Genomic DNA, 23,288 nt, shown 5'->3' on the forward strand with positions numbered 1-23,288 from the left:
ATAATACACAGCAAGCTCAAATAAAGTAACTTACTGATTCATTAGGGATCTCATGCACATTCCTATATTATTATATTCAATTTTAGTTCCTTATCCCCGTTAGATTACCACTAAACGCCATCAAAAAACGTATGAATATGTCTTTGCGGTGCCTAAACAACGAGCATAGTGATCCTCTTTCATTGTGGCATGCGATAATACCATTTGCGGATGCTAGGGTAGAGTTGCCGCATCTCTGTAGACAGACTGAAGAATCCTAATATCATTGCATACTGACGGTGGAGACATTAAAGCAAATACACATTTAATCCTTGGATACTTCGAAGGTTACATCCAGGTTAGATACGCGCTTGTGGATCGTCAAACATAAACAGAAACCCCAAAAGGCAAGCAAATGTAGAGAGATAGATACATGGCTACAGAAAGAAAAATCAGCGAAAATCCAACGAGGTAACAAATTCAAGTGCTGTATGGTCCCTGTAGATGGGGATTATAGGAGCCGAAGAGGCATCCACTTTGTCTACAACCCTAGCCGTGAACAGTTCCAAACCCTGTTTACGTTTTCTATGATCCTCGGTCGGAATTTCTACGAAAAACATGCCCAGGTGTGATTAATACATTGACCGCTGCTCAAACGGTACTGCTACCGAACTGTGGCGCTCGCCAATGATAATAATAATAATAATATTTGTTCAATTCTGCTGTGCTTATAACGAACAATGATTTCTCTTATTTTTTTCTATGAACCTCTGATTAATTTCGTTATTTTATCTGGACGAAGTGAAAGTTGGCTGCCAAACTGTTACTCTTCTGGACACAAAGCCGTGGAGGTGGCCTGATACTTTTACGTATCTCGGATAAAGGGTAGTAGAGTCGGCAAACAGTATTTAGATGGTGGCAGACTATAAGCATTCGGAATCATATTTTTAGGTTCTATCAAAGGCTCCTTGCTCACAAATGGAAAGCTGTGTGTGTAATAAATGTTTGACGATCCTATTACTTGATACTCATTTCTAGGAACTACCATGTTTTAGTGGGCAATAACCGCGCAGGTACATTAGCACAATTTGTGTTATTAGCCAAGGAGAAAATATAAGTCTCTAATGAAATGCATACAATGGGTAAAATATTTTTGGTGAATGTTTATAGTACAGTAAACTTGTTGCAGGAATGGAAGTTATGGATTTTTTACTATATTTTGTAATAAGTGGTATTAAGTCTCCAGGTGGCCCAAATGGTAGTAAACAATATGAAAAAAGTTTGTGTATAGTTGAAGAGTCTTCATTGCACAGTCGGTTGTGCTCTTTTTTTGCAATAACTAAAATATCTGCTGCTTTTTTTAAAGTGCAAACTCTTTAACTGTCGAGGGACTTTTGGGCTTTTTACAAGATATATATATCCGTTCAGAAATATTTGCAAATGCAGCATGCCGGCACTCATTGGCAATCCAGCTTATTCAACTCTTGTGTATTTCCGTAAAGTGTTTTCTACTTTGGTTCGATCAAATTATCTTCAGTAGCGTTCAACGTCCCGCTGGACTCTGCTATCATAACCATTCTATCCCCCGTTGGTCTTAGGATCGTTTCGCTTTCCCCATGCGACTGGCCCGTAAGCTTTTTGCCTCGTTTTCACTAGATTTCCAAAAGGACTCTTTTTAGTAGAAAACGCTTCGCCGGCTAACTTTGTTTCGAAGTTAGTGACCCCCGTGGGTGTTGGCCATCATAGCTACTTTCTAAGCGGGGCAAGTATTAAGTTCGTCTAAAGGGGATTTCAATTTTCGTCTTTCACATGTTTCTTTCCTCCTTTTCTTTTTCATCATAAACCTTATTTGTCCTTGGGGAACGTATCGTTTCGTGCCACTCAATGAATTGTGCTGGCAACGTTGATGGAAATCGGAATGTGAAGGCGTCTGTTTGCGAGTCGTTGTGTGGACCCCAGTGCGGTCCAGGAGTCCCCTTCGATGTTTCCTGCTCTTTATCCTTACAAGTGTACCCAAGGCATTTGAATAAACATGTTATGCTCGATGTTGCCAAGCATTCAATACCCAAGAATCAGTATTGCATTTGATTCACACACAAATCGCTTGTTGGATCGACGCTGGTCTATAATTTCGCTCCGCGAAAGCGTTTTCTCATACCTCCCAAAGAATAAACTAATCACCGCCTTCTGGCTAAGCATCTATTAGATCAAAGGGATAGCTTGATACCAAATTAATTTCAGTATTCTTGGCTTCCGACAAAATTTCCTGAGTACTTTGGGACGTAAAGCCAATTTCGGGGGCAAGCCAAGTGGGGTACATATACGAGTATATATACTAGGTAATAGTATGAGAGGAGCCGTTCAGTGCTATAAAAGGCTGATAAATCGGAACTGACAACGATATGTCGCAAATCTGTCAGTCGAGCAGTATAACTGCAAGAGAAAGAAAAGGCTGGTTTGAGGCAAGTTAGCTTTGGGGATATCGTGAAACAATGAGAAGTACGTTATCGATGAGGTACTGTGAAATTTATGGGAAAAGTAGATAAATACCGAGGAGACGATGTTTGCAATTAAACAAAGAGTGTCAGAGGCATGTAAATAGATAATGAGGTGGTGTTGCAAATTACGAGGCATGTCAGACATTCAGGAACTAGCGGACATGGACTTTCACCCTTCGTTCCTGCTCTGACAATTAATGCTACTTATCCTTCTGAAAGTAATAAATCTAAAATATTTGTCAAAACGGTAACGTATCTCGTCAAATCTTAGCTTCAACCTACAGCTTCAGACGCACAGAAACCAGCTCAAAAACGTTGACCTATTCTGGGGAAGGTATCTTAGAAGTTTAGCGTATCTCCATCTGCCACACGCTGCTCTACGCTTAAATAAGAACTAGTGATGTTATTTAAGAGAAAAACGAGTGACGCATCGTATCATAAACCTTGTCGGCCGCACACCGCAACGCTTGTTTTTATAGACAACTACGTATTAATTAGACTTACAGTTCTTCAAATCGTAGTAATAATAACTCACACTACTCGTCCAATTATCACGATGCGTAGATTTGTCTCGAGAAAGAATCAAAGGTCACAATCATAAGCTCCGTCGTAAACAAGGGCCATTAGCAGAACGAGGTCTATTATAAGCAGCGTCATTAACGGATGCCTGACAGTTCAGGCGACAGGACCAGCAATGTTACACCATACTGTATTTTCATCGTCATCTACTACATGTGACAAACTGAAAAATCGGCTTATTTGCTGATATTTTTTGTTCAATCGGTTCAACTACATCAAAGGATACATGGTAACAAATAGATCAGTGAGGTCCAGATTAATTAACGAATACCATCAAATATTTTTGAGAGTAAACCTTATTAGCAAATCAACAAGTGGCGACTCACATGGGGTCCAAGCGTTTTTCTATCTACATGTATGATCATGTAATAGCACCATTAACCATAGTGGTGTCAGTCGTCTTGATTTCGATATCACTTTTCCTAGAGTAGTTTCAAAGCCGTTTAAGTCAATGGTAGCTGTTTAAATTGCATTTTGTTAGGTCAACGAACATAAAAGCCTGTATGTACCAAGGCCGTACCTGTGTCGGGAAAAGCAAACACTAGTCGCAACAACTCGTACACCAGGGTCTAAAAAAACTAGCTTATGCTCATACCGTCAGAAGCTTTAGATGCTTTTACTTCTAGCTGGCGCATCGTCCTGAAGGAAGTTCCTCGATGTTTCCTTGCAGTGATTTTACCTTCCCGCTAAATAATTTACACGTTTCACAAAGGTAACCAAAAAATTAACACGAGAATGTTGGCTACTTGAAGTGCTGTTTTTGCGCGCAAACAAATTTCGGGCATTCTTGACTACCATGGCTGGCAGGCTAGGCAGTATTTTCAAAAGTTGACAGATTTAGTGGTTTTCTGCAGAATAATCAGTGCCGGATTTATCTACTTGGGTGTCAGCATTTTACTGAGGTCTGAGCCGATGTGAAGCGGATTACTATTTACAGTTCGGCAAATCATAATTTCGTAATTTTCGATGCTGTCTACTGCGGAATCTTAATCTTGTTTCTTTCTGTTTCGGCACAGAAACACAATGCTAATTCGTATGCAAATGTTTACGCTGAGATTGGAGACGTAAAGTCAATTTCCTTTCATTGCGGCCACCGAACCCTGGCGGTTGACGGAAACACAATGTTCTAGCTAAAATTTAAATTCAATTACTGAGCTATGTAACGTTTCAAAATTCTAACTATACTCAAATAACACATGGTTCCCAATCAGAACTCACGTCACATAATTCATTTTCTGTATAATTGATGCAAGTATGCGTGACTTCAATTGCGCTTCCTCTGCCGACTATTAGGAAAATATATGATAATCCCAGTTCTGATATCAACAGCTTTGATGGAGCAAAGCGTACTTTATTTAACACCGATGACTAACAGAGTATCATTTAGCCTACCCGCCTAGAACTGTTGAAGTCCTGCGTTAAGATCGGTCGCCAATCTTATATCTGTTTTATAATTATTTAAAAATAGCCACCCCACCAACGTAATCTACGATCTCAGTAGATATGTTTTCTTCAAATCCGACGATTATTCAGAATAAAAATATAGACATTAGGAGGAAGCATACTTAAGTCGGACGCCCTACATCATCAAGAAATATTCTTCAAAGGATCCATAGTACTCCATCTAAATCAACGTGACCAATCACAGTGGTTTAAAATAATCATTACTACAGTCTGCGTTTGATAACTTGGAACGGGGGCAATTTCTACGACGAACTTTTGTCGATTTACGTATATTTTTGCAAGTCACGGTTTCCATTGGTGGCAGCTTTCACACTCGCTAAAAGCGACCTTGCAAGCGACGTTTAGCAAACGAAGACGCTTGACGATGGCGGGCCATTTTCCCAATAGTTACCTCGAACGATTAGGCGAACTTCGCACGATGATCCGACAGCAAATCGCTTCCATCGTCACGACCTTCATTAAGCTGTGTATGCTCCTTGTGCACGATTCCTCGTCTATGTATAAAATATAAAAAGGACGAAATACACTACAGAAAGGACATATTTTTTAAACAATAGAAAACGGATTCGCAGTAAATAGGGATAGACACGAGGCTTTCTTTTGCCAGCATTAACGCAAACCATTCAATATAATAATAGAATCATTTGAGTAGCTATCATGTTCTTTTCAAGTGTGCTCATTATGCACAACATGCAATTGTCGAAAAAAAAATATTGACTGAATTTCCTTCAGGGAGAATGGACACCACCAAGACGTTTCACGTATGGTACTTCCGTTATTAACGCTTCAGATAGGTAGGTCTAAACAAAAAACGTTGCCCATGAGTTTGGGTTTAGGCTACCCTAATAATGTTTCTAAATATCGTAGGCAATTATTTCAGCGTTGTACCATTACAAATACAGAAAAAAGAAAAGCTAATGTCAATAAACCGGTATTTAGCGATTACGCAAAGGTCAAAATATGGGGTGAGTCGTCAGTATTCGACCTTGGATAGTTTCTCAAAGCGCACAATACGTTGGTAGTATTAGGCCAGCACGTATTAGAGTAAATCCTTCAAACCATAAATTATACGTACATATTTTAGTTGGAAAAGTTGCGAGGGATTGTGTATTTCTAATTTCTGCTTTTTTTTTTTTATCTCGAGTCGTTAAATATACGCAGCTGTCAAGAGTGATTTGAAAAATGCATTAAATACAGTAAATTATAGTAATTACATTGATACTTGCCAGTGCGGGGGCAAAAAGGACATTTAGCTGTAAAAATCATACCACTTGTCTACATGAAACACTATACCTGTGAGCAGTGAGGAAGACGACACTTTTGTCAGTGGAAACAGGTCCTGTGGGGAACTGAATATAAACCGCGCAAGACGCTGTACATGGCTGACTCAGCTCTGTCAGTCCAGAACTTTCCCCCTTCTTAAAATAGCAGTGCGACGACGTCAAGTAGCCAATTGGTCTTGGGCGTGATTGGAAAAGCGTTTCCGAAAGACGGACACGTGCCCTCAATGGCCGAAGCAACTTTGATGATTGGATGACTAATTTCGTCAAATGACTTCACTGCAGCGACAGCTTGTCCGTGTTATCCTATTTCTTTTAGTTCCTTTGTTGTAGAACTTTACCTTCAACAGGAGGAAGATCCAAAATGTCTCAAATTGAAAATATTGGTTCCATATTAGCTCCAATTGGTTGCCCATACCAAAAGACTATTTTCAGTACATCCGTGTAAGTAATCTATATATATATATATATATATATATATATATATATATATATATATATATATAAGGCAGATCACTATATATATGATTAAATTGACTGCAACCTTTGCAAGGAATTCGTATGTATTTAAAGAAGACCTTGTATTAGCCTCTTTCCTTACATGCCTGCGTAAGCGCGTACTTTCATTTCAAAGCGGTGAATTAGATAAACACTTGTGAGTTTGAGGTACTATTTCTAGGAGAGAAGCAAAACCGTGACTGGTATTTGAAAGGTTAGAGAAGACTATATAGCTAAGAAGTTGACTTGGCTAAGAACTTGCGCTCCAGCGATATCGGGTGAACGCCTTCAGCATCCAATAACTCCATTGAGGCCACTTTGTCGCGTTTCGTGAGGCAGAACAAAGGAACGAAAAACTAAGACGCAAGGCAGGCGGATGAAAGTGGCTGGCGAGCAACGTGAGCTTACGCAAATAAGAGGACAGACATCTTGCCTCTGACGGAGCGTGTAGAGAGCAAGCGGAAGCAGACCGACCTAACCTAAAAATGTTGCCCTAGGCTACAATGCAACTAGCGGGAACCACCACTTATGCTCATTTCAAGTGAATATCTAGTGTATAAATGTAAAAAATAATGAATATAAAAAAATGTCATTTTCTAAAAATAAGGTGAATTATTTCGTTAAAACACTGACTCATGCAGCGTTTCTTCCTGCGGCTTATGCGCGACGATGCTGTTTATGTCCTTATGTTCTATATTTTTATTTTTGTTTCTCTTCGACATCAGTTATGTTTTAATACGAAGTATTGGACCTCTGATATAAAAAACGAGGTGTGTCAAATGTTTATAGTTTTGTGTATGCTTAATTAAATGCTGCTGATCTGCTGGCGTTCACTATGCTAACTATGACCGTTATGCTAACTATAACCATTATGCGATCTAATGCTAAAAAACGTAGTGAGTGATCTCAATGGTACACTTCGAGCGTCCAAGAAGCGTTTTACATGGGATTTTTCTCACCGTTTCGTTTAACGAAATAGGCTAGGTGATAATATGAAAGAAATCGTTTGATTTTTCTTTGTTTGTCAAGGCGGGCTACAGTATATGAAAGAATCGACTGGAAAAATAAAGTAAATTTGATAGAAAAAACGTCAGCTGTGTCGAAGGTTGTGTGTCCGTATTGCTGTTCACCGTATTTAATTAGCCAGAGGTAGAACGTCTCATAATCTGTATGCAAATGTATGTATTTATTACGTCTGGTGTTGTTCTACTTTTCTAGGACCTGCTACTTTACGTTACTATATTTCATAGCTCTATACAAAGATCTGTTTTTCAACGTCCCTTTTTCAGCTCTTTCCACCGCCATGTAGCAATGACGAAATATGATTGAAGACCACTTTATGGATTTTTATATTGACTGCTCTGTACGAAATATTCACTTGTCTTTTCTTTTATCCTTCCGTAGATGCATGTTGTTTACCGACTAAACTGTGCTAATATATTATGACGCTAATTATTTGTTAATAAAAACGAAATGTCCTTAACATTGACAGCTATCGAATGCGTTCAGAGAGAGAGACAGTGCCAAACCCGCCTTCACTCTCGACGTTCTCATAAAGCTGCTATATCGTATACAAGGCGCTGCCCTCAATAATTTCGTTAACAGCTTGCTTCGACAAGACCGTCGACGAAGTCTATCTAGCGAAGTGTCCTATACTAGAGATTCGAGTATATCGATCAGGAATAATACTTCGGCCTATCTATACTTATGCTATGTTGTGCATGGCCATTCAGCAGATCGAAAATTCAAATCAAGCAGTATAAACTGGCGATATGTCGATGGCACATCATCAGCGAACGAGGGGTTTAAAAGCAAATGCATAGTTTCAACAAACAGATTCGTCTTTTGGAGAATCTACCGAAAATTGTTGAAAACACCTGGCAACGAAACCCACTTCGCAGCAATTCATGCAGTCAGTTTAAAATTGGAAATCAGGAGGTTAAAGTCCCCAAAATAGGCGACGAAACAATCTAGTTACGGCGGTGACGAAAGACTTTGAGCAAACAAATCATAGACAATACGCTCCCTATTCCCATGTCCCCTTATCCTTCTGTTTGCATCACGTTAGAATAGCTTTTTTATTTTGCATCTATACACGAGTCCATAACAAGCGCGAGTTTCCCAAAAGACCATTACAAATTACCAGCTGCTGTTTAGGCAGACCCTTTTATCTTGTGCTTCGTTTGGCTCATGTAAGTTACACTCGATAAGCAACACTAAACTGCACGCGTTACGGTACAATAATATTACGTAGCGTTGACGTTTCATATATAGCATGCGGTTTTCGTACCTGCAAGCTACGACATGCCTATCCGCTATTCGTCCCTATATATTGTTCACTTTCCTTTATTGATCTACTGTTATTATTGTAATAGTTCAGTCCGATTGGAAACAGTCTATTGGCTTATTTATCTGTGATTTAACATTCTATAAACGGTTCACTCAGTAATGGTACATTTTGTACCATTTGAATCTTTCATCATGTTTCTGATCTTGGATACCATTTGTTATATTTAAGGCTGCCGTAGATAGTAAACATAATTTTACTCCTTCAATTCATATCGATCACTGCTAGCATGATTTAGCCATTGAAAGTATAAATATGCCTTTTTGCCACTCGCATTTTCACCCATCGAACTGAATCTATATAGATTAATAATGCAAAGATGTTCTTCCCCATCAAACGTCTAACGGCTGGACAATGCTTAGGAAAGATGCGTTCCATTGTGATTTCCTTGCGGTGAGAGGTAGAGCCAGGTTTTTTCCTCAATGGAAAGTAGAGACAAAACTCAGCCTAAGTAGACGTATATGTTCGAACCCTCTAAGATTTTTCTTAATGTTTATATGTATTTACCGTAAAACTTTCATTCATCATCATGAGCGATATTTAACAGCTTTCGCTGTACTTAGCCAGGGACAACCGCAATAAACAGAGAAAGCACTAAGACTGTCTTGAGCTGTTTTTCTATAACTTTGTGTTGTTTAGCTATAGGTTGATACAATGTCCCCTAGAATCACACAGATTGAAAACACAATTTTGTTCGATTCTATTTATGTTTAACTCGCACAGGACTTTTCACGAGATGTCATAAGTACTTCAGGACCATGGTTTTGGTTAATGGCTGAACAGTACACTTCTATTAACAAAGATCTTGAGGTACATACGACAGTAACACGTTTCGATGCATATCACTTTGTTAAACACGGAAAGAGTTTCAAACTCATTTAGAGTATACGATGAGTTACGGCCAAACGATGCCCTAAAAATAAGAAAAAAATCATAATTAGTCGAAAATTATTAAAAAAAAAAACATATTTACAAAATGCTTGTTCTTTTCTTATACTTCGTAGATCGCTTGGGCTTAATTTCAGATCCCTCTGCACAAATATTGTTAACAAACAGAATTAAAATCGAACGGTAGGATGCTTAGAATGCATTTACTAGTACAGCAGATTTTGAGTGCTGTCATTTCCAAGTCTTTTTGTCGCTGTGAGAGGGATAACCATTTTTGTACCAAAAAAAAAAAAAAGACGCAATGTTATTATTATTCACGTAAGTTTATTATGCATGAGGAGCGATGTCACTAGCAAGCTATTCGTAGCAAACAGGAGAAACATTTATCTTTGTCGATCCAGCAAGCTTCCAAAGCTTTTTTTACTTTTCCATACCAATCACATGTAGCACCGCTTACGCCGAAAATTTTCAGTTGACATACACCGTCCTGGCGCGCTATATCATTGAATTATTTTATAAGATTTCAAAAATAAACTTCAGAAGCGAATTGCTGAAGTTGTTATAATATATTTTGCCGAAAGGTTTCCTAGCATACAAATGCTTGCTTTGAAGACCTTTCCATTTCAAATCTCTGATCAACACGGAATTTTTATGCTGTTTGAAGACCAGGGTTAGAGTATGAACATAGACTTGCGTATTTGCCTCATTGCTCGTGCGCACCTATAGCGTTGTCACGACGTATTCTATCAATACTGTTCGTATTACCGCAACTCAGTTCAACGCCATTTTAGGTAAGAGGCACTTCGAGTCACTGTCATCGAAGACAACAACAGCAACCTATCTTCATAGACCTAACAATTTATCGAACGAGTCATAGTTGTCATCTTACGCACACTTCCCATGAATACCACAGTACAAGAACTATTATTGATGTTAACAGTGGTAGGAATAAGGATGAATATAGTTAATAATAACAAGATGTTTCCGGTCACAGAAGGAAGGAAAGGTCATTATTTGACACCACTCGATGGCCAGATATTGCCCTATAAAAAAAAAAAAAAAGCTGTACCAAACAGTTTTCTGTTAATGGGTCATTTTAAATTAAAATAACTAGCCACCTATACAGTGTTCCTAGAATCAATAAACGATGTGTTTTGTCTGAAAACTTGCACGGCTTGGTAAGGAACCGTTTGACGACCGTGGTCTACTAAAATCAAGATAATTAATCAAGCCTTGTTCTCCTGGCATTATTTACATGATAAATGTAATTACCTCCGTCATGGGTGGCACACTCTTGCCTTTACGTAGGCTTTGTCCTTTGATTCATAAATCATCTGCCATAACTTTGCCAGCACCGTAAACTGAAGGCCTTATCTGTCGACCCATTATACAACCACATCCTTAGGTGTCCTCCTTTGTTGTGCTGGACATTCTACACAAAGCCTTATCTCAGGCCTCAACCATATCTTACGAAAAGGACAAAATCATGTACAGTATCTTGATTTGAACCAATAAAATGCAGTTAATTTTCTAATGGTAGCTATCTGCTGATGACTAAAAGATATTTGTCATTTATTGGCATTTTATATATGTATATATACGAAGTATAAACAGGGAATGTCTAAAGTGCATAGCTGAAGTGTGTAGTGGTCTTTTTCGCTGTGGTGAAAACTGCAATTTCTTAAGCTTAACGGTTGCAGAAAGTGCCCCGATGTATGGCCATGTGCATCAGCAACTGCGACATCGATAGCCGAGGCGGAAATCTCCACTGAAGAAAGTAGAACAACGGCTCGACGGCGTTGGGCATAATCGCAAGACCCCGTTACCGTAACCTTGGACAACTGTCAATCAGGTCGACTGTTAACAAATCAATCACCGCGTGTGGATTAGCAACAACGAGCGAGCTGAAAGCGTGGACGGTGCCAATACGTGTGCATTGTCACTACTGCTGAAAATATAAGCGAATAAACATTAATAAAACTGTGCTATAGTGACGACAAGTGACCGTTATAAGGCAATTCGACATTAATAAACGATCAGCGAAGGCACTGATAGCGGGTACCAGTACGCTGTCACTAGGGTCAGTAAAGTGAATATAGGCTATACATCATTGCTATAATCAGGTGGAACGAATTTCACTGAAAAAAAAAGAACTGAGATAGCCACTAAATACTTGCAGGTAACTTTTGCGTAGTTACAGTCTACCGTTGTCCGTCCCTATTGCCGTGTACGGACCATATAGCAATAGTAAATAATAGGCGGTAGATCTACTAATGCGCGATTGCAATTTACCACTGCAATAGGGCAAAGAAAAATCTGCAACGTAAAGGTGACCTATTGTCCACATAGACACAGAGAGATACTGCTGGATCGATGCGTTGTTCTTCACTGAAATCCGTGCAGTCACCCATATTTGGCCTAAATAGCTTTGCGAAAGCCACCAATGGTACAAATCAGGCCGGCGTCCTCTCGGGGTATACCAATGGGTTATTAGTTCAGGCCGATATATTTTCTAAGATGGCGTACGTTGAACAAAATTCGTATTTAAACAACAGCTTTCGTGGTGTTTGGACACCGTTTTCTGATGACATCACCCATAGGAAGAGTGCAGTAGTTCTCTCTCTGCACCTAATAGAGCCTTCTACAAAACTTGTATCTATACCTCAACGTTGTTAGTGTTCAATGAATTTTTGGTGCATTTTAATCCTCTATTATTCCTTCCTCATCAATCCTTAGTCGAAAACATAGTTATTATTCAGTTCTGGTGTATAGCATGGTCAAGTCTGGTCTACATTGAGCGCCTCCTTACATTGGAGCTCTGACACAGTGATTGCGTATAGAAATATTTTGGACATAGACGGTGCAGTTCAAGCTATTTCAATCGTATTTACATGATGATCCTGTGGTAACGTGTTCGCCTAATGAACTAAAAGCATAAGAGAAGCAAGGCTTAGTAGCCGAATGTGCTCCACCAACATTCTTTCACCTAATGTCAGTTACTCCTGGAAAGTTCTTTCAATTAACTAGCAGACTTAAAAACCTTCAGATCGAAGTCTGTATCGAGCATTTGCTAGGCAGACGAGTCCATCTAATCATTATAGCAGTGTCAACGAACTGTTGCTGAATGCAGGTCGTGTTTGCCTAGCGCGAACGAAGTTGAACCGTTTCATTTTTTCAGTGTGGGTCTTTTGAGACAATTGTGATCAGGCTTAACTAGCAGCCACTGCCTCACAGCTCACAACGAGCTTGAACCATAATTCAATATGAAAGAAGACATAAGCCGGGATAGATTATAGAATCAAACTAGAAAACTGTGCCCGTAAACCATAACACATACGCTGCTAAATAAGAACAACATCGATAGACGGTCGATTCGAAGAATCACCGACGCGATTAAAATCCATGTTCACTACTTTCAGATCTAACGATAGGACATAACAGGACAAAAATCTCTTACGACTGTTTAAGTAATGATTGCTGAGTATATGCGGCATGGAAAGCAATTTATCGCATATAGCTAGATGCCATCTCTGTATCGTGTTCCTATACATTTGAAATATAATTCTAGACGACACACATTTCCTGGGATTCAAGTTAACAATACACGATGCGATAATGAGAGAGCGAAACCAGTCAATACAAGTTACTGTGCAGTTCCGGGGCGGAATTATCCTGGAGGAGTATCCTGGTGAGGAGAGAATCGGCACCTCTATGAGGGTCTTATACGGGGCAGAAACCAGCACAAACAAACCGGGACTGATTCAGATACTATCAAAATATACTATAGTAGTAAAGTTGCTTCGTTTTATTAGAAACTTAACAGTAGATATCTATGATTATAGATACCTATCGCATAGTGCCGCTTGTGGCTGGCATCGTTGGATACGTTCAGTAACCATTCATAAAATATTAACGTTTACGTTTCTGCCAGGTTTCGAACGTGCAGTTTCTGTCTCGTAGTTACTACTGCATAGAATAACGGGCGATATATTCATACAGGGTCTTCCAGCGTGCACAGCATGGTGGTTATTCATTGAGCCTTTCACACTAATCTCATCTAGCAATTATGTGGTATCATATATGTTTATCCTGTCTATATACATTGAAAAGCTGATAAAATTCCTTTAATCGACACGGCATACGCGCCGTCTCGCATCGCCAATCGCATAAACAGACGATGAGCTGTCCTAAATAAAAAAAAAAAAAAAAAGGACAAAACATTTCTACGTAACAATAACTGCATACAAATTAGGCTTCAATCCATTACCTTCAACACCGAGCTGAATACCGTATGGGAGCAGAGTCGTAACCGTTGAGATCATACGATGTTTGGTCGTGCGTATTTATGCACTCTAAAAATGACCATGGTCGTCGTCAACGCAGTCGCCGTTCAAGTCGCAATAATTCGTGAAACGTAACATCACACAGTTGGTGGAACCGTTGTAGTCTACCATCCGTAACGCTGATGACTGTAATTTGGAACAGGCTGAAATTTCTTCTTGCCCCTTCGTGTGGCTTCACGCCCCTCCATTCCAATCCTGCCGTCTAACTTCCACTTTCTTCGTAATAACACATCGCCATTCCGCTGCTGGGTCCTTTTTAGGTGGCTGCCAGTGCCTTTGCTACTGTTTGAGCAGCGCAACGGTGTACAACGTTCGAGAAACGACGGACAAACTGCAAACGCATAGTCAGAAAAAAGGTGAAGCAATAGGAGAAAGCTCTAACGTTTTCATGGAGAAAAAGCTGGCCTGCTGCATGAAAAATAGTCTGATGGTGATCCTGACCAAGCTGGTGATGATGAGGATATAATTATAATAACGAAGGTTATCCATTCATTTTAGCTTAGTATAGACTGAAATACGTAATAAGCTATATTTTCTAGTTAATATGATTCTATGCATGTTTAATGTATTTAAGGATTTGACAGGGTAACCTATAATACTAAAAATATATAAGTAATATTACAAAGAACAAGGACACGTTTCTGACTACAGTGCTCACGACAGAATAAACCTCTTCTTGGTGGGGTGTAATACGAGTGTCGCGTATTTATTTGTAGCCTATAAAAATGACGGAAGTTGTAATCGTTTTTCCTTGCAATGGGCATTAGCACTTTGTGCTGCAAGTCGATTTGTTCAAGATAACGTGTCCGGATCCGTATACGTTTCTTGAGCCTTAACAAATTATCTATCCATTACAACTAATGCATGACACCCTGGATGACACACTTCTGGAACACTAAAAAAGATCAACGAAACAACAGTATTGTTCTTCTTTTATGTGTTTGCCCTTCAGAAAATTGTTCAATGATCACAAAGAGCTGCGAAAATGAATATTAACTTATTGGTATATATTGGCAAGTGTAATGCACGCGTTCGGTGTATCCCTTTATGGGCTGCCTGAAAGTACAAAACTTTTCTAAATGTATGCCCTGGTAAGGTTACTATACTCTCTTCATCGGATATAGTGCAGACAAAACAGTAATCAAATAAGACAGTCGAATCGGGTTAGTTAGCCACCCAGCCTATTGAACGTTACTCCTTCCACGAATCATCAGATGTGCCACCAGGGTCATCGCGGAAGGTTTCTAGGAACAAAATCTCTCATCATTATACTTCCTTTGCTGCCCGCTCTTCCAAGGGCCGTCACTCCCGTACTATTCCTATAGGCTACAATGAGCGTGGCTATACAGAGAGGCAGCAAGACAACGTCACCTGGTGTAGGAACTCAAGTGCCAAGTGGAGCGGGATCCCTTATTCGCCTCGCGTCGCGCCCCCGTCCTCTTGTGCTCTCTCGATCTCGATCTTTCTGTATTTCCCTCTTACAATTATGGTCGTTTTGGCAATCTAGCACTTCCCAGTGGATTGTGCGTTCAGATTGAGTCCGTTGAGCTTCTGGCAACTGTTTCTCATCAGGCGGTTCTTGTCGGAATCCGTAGGAACACGTCAGACTATGCGACGGATCTCTTAGCTGGATGGATGTGCGACCGAAATAATTTTTGTGCTCCACAGTGCACGCAAGTGTCGACTTGATTACTGTTGCTGGAGCAGCGTTCGAGCCGAAACTTGCACCCCAATCAGGCCAAGCGACAGAGCCCCCAGTCAGGACAGCAGTCAGGGCAAATTGCCCGCCGCCCATATCGGAAGCCGATATATACGAGACAGCCGCAAGAGCTACATTACTACCAGCTTTAACGAGCCAAGCGAACGGGAGCTACCGGTCCACAAGGAGCACGCTGTATTGCCACACGAGCGACTTAAGCTTGATCCAGAGATTGAGTCTCAGCCCTTTAGATTCTATTCTGAGACCCTTGTCGAGCCAATAATATATGCGCTGGTAAGCTCTGTGTGCTTGTGTATGTATATGCTAACAGTTTCCTCAGAGGTGCAGTTACCCCCCAACCCCTATGGTGGCATGTCCTTCGTGATACTCATACGCACTTGGATGAGAGAAGTTCTAGCTACGATTTGGTTATCCGTGGAAAGCGTATGTTCTGCCCGTAAACTTGTACGTCACTCCATCCCGAGCATAGGATCGTGCACTGGACAGAGGTAACTTGAAAGAGTTACGTCGAATTCAATGCTATCGTAGTGAAAAAAGGCTCCATAGCCACCTCTTCGCATAGTATATACGACGTTAACCAATAAATCAGTCCTATAATCGGCCTACTTTTAAACCACTTCTCCTCAGTGGTTTCAGTATTAAGTATAATCTTTCATAAACGGTGGGCAAAGGATTATCTCGTCAAGAAACAAAATTGTAGAACGAAGAAGATACTCTGGATGCAATTCATACATTTTTCTTTAATGATACTGCGTGCAATTAATGCGCTCGTACAAAAAGTACGCAAGATCATAATTTTGAAAAAAAAACGTACTATTATTATGAATTAATTGTCCTATGGATTATTTTTAGACTATTATCATTTATCAAATCAATGATGAGGCAAATGAAGCACAACATAAATATTTGCCTGTACAACACAATAGGGAACAACTGAATGATTAACGATATATCTCCTATCAAATCAGCCTGATACTGTGTTTGTATCACTAATTTATAAACCAGCCACTAACTAAATTTGGAAAGTAAGCCGCACTTTTTGTGGGAAGAGAAGTTTCTTCAAAAGACGTGTTTACCACGGGGGCTACGCCATCCCGATTGGCCTCATTACCCGTGAAGTGCGCTATTGGAAACAGCATGATACATTATGGGTGTTATTTGTGTATCTAATGTTCGCAATAAGCGAGTCACGTCTCAATGAGAAAATTTGGTATCAAGCTTTATCAGGAGGAGGTACAACTGAGAGGTAGGCGAAGGAAACTTCAAAATAAATAATGTGACCCCGAAAGTTACTCACATACAGTTGCCGACAAAAAGAAATGACAGCCGAAAATGTCCTGGGGCTTATATCGGCTGACACTACTATAACATGTAATCTTCCTCCATTGACCTTATTTTGGGGCTAACAAGCTAAAGCTGTACGATCTACGATTCGCCGTTTTCACAAAGCTACTACTGAAAATATAATGCTACGGTTCCCAAATTTGAGATAAATTAACATTAATTTAGGGAAATTTGGGAACATTTCATAAATTGTAGTCTTCGATATACAGAACGTGGAATTCGTAAAAAGCCAAAAAGATGGTATTTGGCTTGAGATGGCCCAAGAGAGAGACTTGAGATGGCTATACTTGCTACAAAATTTCAAGAGACATTCAGACGTACGGATTTAATGTTCGGGATAAATTCTGCTCTTTATATTGGCCTTTCTGTATTTTCGATTCATTTCTAATTATGCTGAGACTGCACATAAGAGATAATCACTAGTATTCTATATCGACACTGTGTATCGAGGTAGGTTCAATGAGCCGCGCTTCGTAAAACATTCTCAAGAGAGATCAAGGCTCCGACGGGTCTTCCACGTCAATGGACCTTCGATGATTTACGATGCTACGGTAATGAGTTACATAGGTTGCATACATCCATAGATGTTACATTATAGTATAATGGTAAGTCTGCAAGCTAATTTATAGTCAGTTTGTAGCGACTCATTAGCCAGCTAACGAACTGGGTCTACCAGCTTTGGCCCGACACATGCAGTCGCTAAAAATGTTCATTTACATCATAAAGTTTCTCAAAACCTCAAAAATCGCCCGGTTTGTAACAGGCGGTCGTGTAAATATTGCGCCTTGTGCCATCACATGTCTACAATTTAGGTCAGCAGATTATCATTGTCCGAAAGGAAAAACACTGCTTGGCCTTGATTTATGATCAGAGTCACGAAACAACGAGGAAAGCGCACTTGTCCTACGCGAATGTGGCTGTCTGCCCTATTGAGCACTGACGCGTGAGTAGATAAAATGTATTTTCTTCTATGAAAAACAAAAACATGTATCTGTTACAGTGGATTTTCTAATCGATCTGAAAAATCATTGTACTAATCTACGGTGAAGTAAAATCAAGGCGATGTATATTCTGAGAGCCGACAAATACGCAGGAGTAATTCGTTTCGACCTATGGACGCTTTATAGTCAGTATTCAGCTTCTGAACTCGATGCCCGGCTGGTTAAACTAAGTCAATGGCTGTTTAGCTAGGTACCATTCCTACCTAGACAGATTTTAACACCTAAGAAAGATCCGTCGTTATTCGAAAATCAAAGAGAGAAATCTAATTCTCCGACTTGGCCACAAAAAAAATTCACACTTTTGTAATATCTAATTGATTTTTTGTGCTAGAACTTGTAGTGAATTTGAGCTAAGCCTAAGCCCCACCGTCGTAGTTTCCGCGGCAGTAACATACAGCATAACTGATTTAGGTCTTTTTCCTACCCTCACCCATGTTCGTTTTTCTCATTTATATATTCCTACGATATTTTATTATATTGCCAAGAGCGGCATTAAAAGGATTCAGAACACATACGTGTAACTTTAAGTTACACGTATGTGTTCTGAATTTAAAAAAAAAAGTTAATTTACACTCACTTGCGCGGAAACCAGTGATCGTAACTCAGTCTTTGAGAATCGCGTTGCAGTTTATAATGCCATCGCAGAAGTTGATGAATTCTGTGATCAACAGCTAACGTGACAACTATTCAATAACATTTCTACAGGTAATCTTCTAACATCCCCCTACAAAATGCTGTATTGGTCTACATTGTAAAAGTAGACGACACGCGCAAAGGAATCAACAGTAGAGCGGCTGCGCATCGTAGCTATTGTTGGAGCTGATTTCAGCGTAGTTCCTTGTGTCGTATAAACACCTAGCAACAACTTACATATCCCTCGTATTTACACGGAATAAAGATAAAAACGCTTCCTTGTATTGCATTGCCACAAACTTGTATTGTTTGTCAAACGCAAACCGAAATCTATGCGTCACTAGATGTTTGATACCGTTGAACACGCTGGTGTCCTTATTGCTGAAACTAACACATTTCCGTTGTTCTAATAACATTGCTGAAGTTTCGTAGTGGTCCAGATAAAGGCATACAATACAGTTGACTGCATAAAACTCTGCCGTATAAGCTTTTGTTTACAATCTCCACGGAACGATAGCGCATCGAGAACAACGTATAATTATAAGCCAGCACCAGCCTTTTCCATATCAAAAAAACGTAACTTGTCAATCAGCGGTTACCTCGTTGAACGTATCCTATGACTTGATTAAGCTGTTAATGTTGAGTGAGACCGGGCCTGATTTGTAGCCAAATGAAGCTGCTTACCGAATAGCATCCTATTTACAAGTGACGTCTCCTTTGTGTTCTCCTTAGCACTAGACCGCTAACTACTACGCCAACGTGTGTATCCTTTCATTGGACACCTGCAATTCACTGAACTGTTTCGCAAATTTTTCACTACTTAAACAACGATGTGGATCATCATACGCACGACAAATTATACACCGATTGTACTTTTTTCATCATTTTGTGAGTTTAGTAATAGGTAAAACGAAGTAAATAGAATCAACAATACAACAATACAAAAACTATGAATCGAAATAATTTGCTTTTGCTGCACAAAGGCCTGTTATGTAAGCAAGTCGAGTCTCACCGCATTCTGTTCCGAGCCTGCATACAACACAGTAACCAAAGCCAAACTAGCCATGAACGCCCCTCCTTCAGAGGTCGGGGAAGCACTTTTGACAGATGGTCGCCCGTTTTTGCGGGTTCTCTCACCATATCTCGATTTTGCGGCCTGCCAGGCAGTCTGGCCTGTAAACGGCATGTTCCATTGGTGATGGCGACGTGAACGCACCAGACTTAGCCGCAACCACGAGGTCGGTCACAACTGCACTCTTTGGCAAGACTCAGTAAGAAGTGGAAAATGGGCAGAAAAAGAATACGAAGAAAAGACCTAGAAAAAAGAAGACTCCAGACATCCTGCATGCAATATACCCATTCACCACGCACCACACGTCTTTACAATTCATGCCAGCAAGCTCCACCGTTAGCACAGAGTCAGGCGCGCGCCAAATGCCCTGAGCACCAGCCGACGACTTGGCCTGTTTGGTCGCTCGCTGGCCCATCTGCCCACCCGCCAGACCAACTACCTTTGAGCAACAAGGACCTTCGAGACTCCATGCCTTCTTCCTCATCGCCATCCCGGCTGAGTCAAGTGCCCAACTCTCCAGCTCCCCTGGGGCTGCTGCTGCTGCCGCCGCCCGTGCAGCTATCAGCGGCTCTTCAAGCGAGTTGCCCGCCTTCAAGGAAAGTAACGCGATTTTTGTGTCTGCAGCACGCCGCGGTGTCATAACTCTCGTTCTGTTGACGTTAGTATGTGGCCATGCCACCAACAGAGCCACGAAGCCATTCGCATAGTGCATATACCCTTTATATTGACGCCCAAAATCCCCCGAATTCCTCGGCTCCCAGTTGCATTATTCCGGACGTAGTTTACCGCAAAGGCTGCAAGAAACCGGGTTCTCGGCAAGGGGTCACCTTCAAAGAAGTCACCTGGGGACGGCGCCAATGGGAGAAGCTATTCAAAGACGATAGAGATTGACTGTCTCAGTGAATGAAGCAGTGAACAAGTAGTACAACGCAATCTGCGGATAATCTTACACCCGTGGAAACTATATATAGATGGTAGAAAGCTTATTGGAGTTTGAAACAATCAAATGTGAATTTTTCTTCTTGCAGTATGTCAGACCAGTGACGGCCATATTGGAATATTCGGCGACTGAAATAGGTTCTTACCTGGGAAGGCCATGTTTTAGAAGACCCAATATTGTGATTCTCAAAATGATGACTAAAAGGATGCTATTATTGATGCTTAGATGAACTTAAAAACGTTATCGATAATTATTTTAAAGCTAAAACCAAGCCCTTTTGGTTGGCTATCCAAGTCGCTTCTGAATATCGCAAGCGATACACTTTAAACTAACGAAAACTATCACATATTTATATGATAAGCCACCTTGAAAAATTAAATTGTAGAGTGGTAAATTGAATACTTAGTTGATAGAATCATTTAATTAAGTTTGACCTATGCGAGCCGGTCGGAATTAACAACATCTTCCCTTTAACCGAAGGTCCTCATCACCTGTTCACGGTTGAGTGTAAATAAAAATAATTTCTCTCCACTAATTTACAATCTAATAATAATAATAATGATTTATTATTAGATTGTAAATTATAAACGTTTGGAAGCCAACTATCTACTCGCTGCTTTTTCATGCAATTGTAACAACAGGAAAGGAATAACCGCAAGAAGAACGGGGGCAGGATGCACACCGGGCAACTAACAAGCAATATTAAAGTTAGCAAGTATGATAGTACACTTCCGTGAGAATGGCCAATATCATAATTCAGTGCAACAAACACACCTCGCGCAGTTTTAACTTCAAGACATCGTACTAAAATATTTATCGTATCTTTGAAATGTAAATTTCACACTGCAGAAACACAGGAGCGCTTTAAAGTTCATGTTTTTAAAACATGAACGATACTATGTCTCATTAGTCCGCTTACTGGATTCAATTTTTAGCAATATCACAGGTAAGGCAGGTTCTTTTCGAACAATCTATTTTGCACTAAATCGAAAACATTCGATATTGGCTATAAAACGTATTATTGTCAGTTTTTTTTAAACATCTTGGCCTTCATTCAGTTTCGAGTTCGTATGATTCATTGATGTCGACAATTTTCTTCAAACGCTAAACTGCACAAATGTCAGATAGTTACAGGTGGAGAGGATGCTTTAATAAGTATTGTGCAGTAAAATCTTGGTCAACTAGATAAGCTGTCAGCCAGTATTTGTCGCGGCGCAGAATACAAAACCTTACGTGGTAACTCGGCTAAGGATTAATTCATAATTACATTTTCGAGAGTGTTTATTTGTACATGCGAAACAATGAAGCATGGACGACTATTGGCAAATTTGCTACCAAACTATGAGAAAAACAATTAAACGCTTTTCTCATCACTTTTCCTCTGTGCAGAAAACCGTAGCAGGAGGATGGCAAAGCCCTCTTATTCTACAGATTAGCTCTTTTTCGGAGAAGAACTAATTCGCAACGGTGTGTATATCTGTGTACCGATACCAAACAAAGAGTACGAGCGTCTGCTTCACTAAGCAGCACCAACGAAATCCAGCAATAAAGCTTTATAAATAATATATATATATATATATATATATATATAATAAATAATATAATAATAATATAAATAAATAAAAAAATAAATAAAATGTTAGTATATATTGTTCCCTATCGTTCTCTTCATATGGTGCGTTATTTCTGTCGTGCTAAATTCTCAGGCGAGAGCAGTAGGACGGACAATGACCGAAGCATTTTTGGGCGCATGCTTACTTACCGAAAAAATATCTAAATCTGGGGATTTAGTCGCCAGTCACAAGATCAAATGGAAGATTGAAGCGACTACTTTCAGAGAAAGAAGCGTAAAAGAAGAAAACTAGTTTTTGAAACCACCACGACGAAAAAGTAGGCGAGAGAGGGAGGGAAAGAAAGCAGCTAAGAGCGAGCAGGACCATATGAGGGAGAACAGTCGCCTTTTTGTCTGGTTAGGATAAAAAGGCGGCTTCTCCATTTGCTGACTGGTTGGAAACGGGGAAGCGTAGTCGGGAACAACCAAATCAATCTACCGGCACTACTTACAGCTGTAGCGCCTTTACTACTTTCACTATTCCCTTTGTTGTTCAGCCACAGTGGAAGGAGGAAGGCAGGTTACCGAGAACCGTTTCCCAGCCCTGCCTATCCCACGTCCTATACTGCTTCCCGATTCTCTCCTTACAAGGGCTTTCGGGGCCCTTTAATTCCAAGTTTGGAAGTGGTGGCGGTAACGGGCTGGCTGGCAGGCGACCGCTGGTGGGTTCCGGGACAGCTCGGCCGGCCTCTACTAGGGCGTGGTGCCTACTGCTGCGGAGTCGATTGTCCCATAGCGAAGGGAGCTGCCGGAGAAAACCGAGGCGCATGCGGGCAAGAATAAAAGTATCACGAACAGGAAAGATCAGAAACAGCGATCAACGAGTGTTAGGCTGTGGGGCACGCCTGAGCTTATAGAAGTCAGCCAGCTACGGAGCAGAGCAGCGAGCTGCTCCCGCGAGATCTATCCGAAGGAAACAGACGAAACGAGGTAGATAAAAGACGAACGACACCAAAAGAAAAGATGTACAGAGACGGAAGTTTGGATGAAAACGAAGTATATATTCGTACCTACGACGCTGTACTATGTTTTTTTGTTCGAGCAAACTTTCGATCGGTGTTAATCATGTCAGTTAATTTAATATCAATAG

The 23,288-nt window shown here is 40.3% G+C and overlaps 2 protein-coding genes across 5 annotated transcripts in view; one reads left to right on the forward strand and one right to left on the reverse strand.

The window, feature by feature from the left end:
- The window catches only part of LOC111265707 (uncharacterized), a 115,536-nt gene that overhangs the window by 44,816 nt on the left and 47,432 nt on the right, over positions 1-23,288 (reverse strand). For both annotated transcript variants that reach the window (XM_086970602.1, XM_086970603.1), the window contains exon 2: positions 13,801-14,207. In XM_086970602.1, coding sequence (XP_086826728.1) covers positions 14,156-14,207 — 52 coding nt within the window. In that variant the 3' untranslated portion in view covers positions 13,801-14,155. The remainder of the gene's footprint in view (positions 1-13,800; positions 14,208-23,288) is intronic.
- The window catches only part of LOC111265703 (uncharacterized), an 89,818-nt gene that overhangs the window by 27,087 nt on the left and 39,443 nt on the right, over positions 1-23,288 (forward strand). The gene's annotated exons all lie outside the window — the stretch shown is intronic.

Source organism: Varroa jacobsoni, unplaced genomic scaffold, assembly GCF_002532875.2.
Source record: "Varroa jacobsoni isolate VJ856 unplaced genomic scaffold, vjacob_1.0 scaffold_998, whole genome shotgun sequence".
NCBI lineage: Eukaryota > Metazoa > Arthropoda > Arachnida > Mesostigmata > Varroidae > Varroa > Varroa jacobsoni.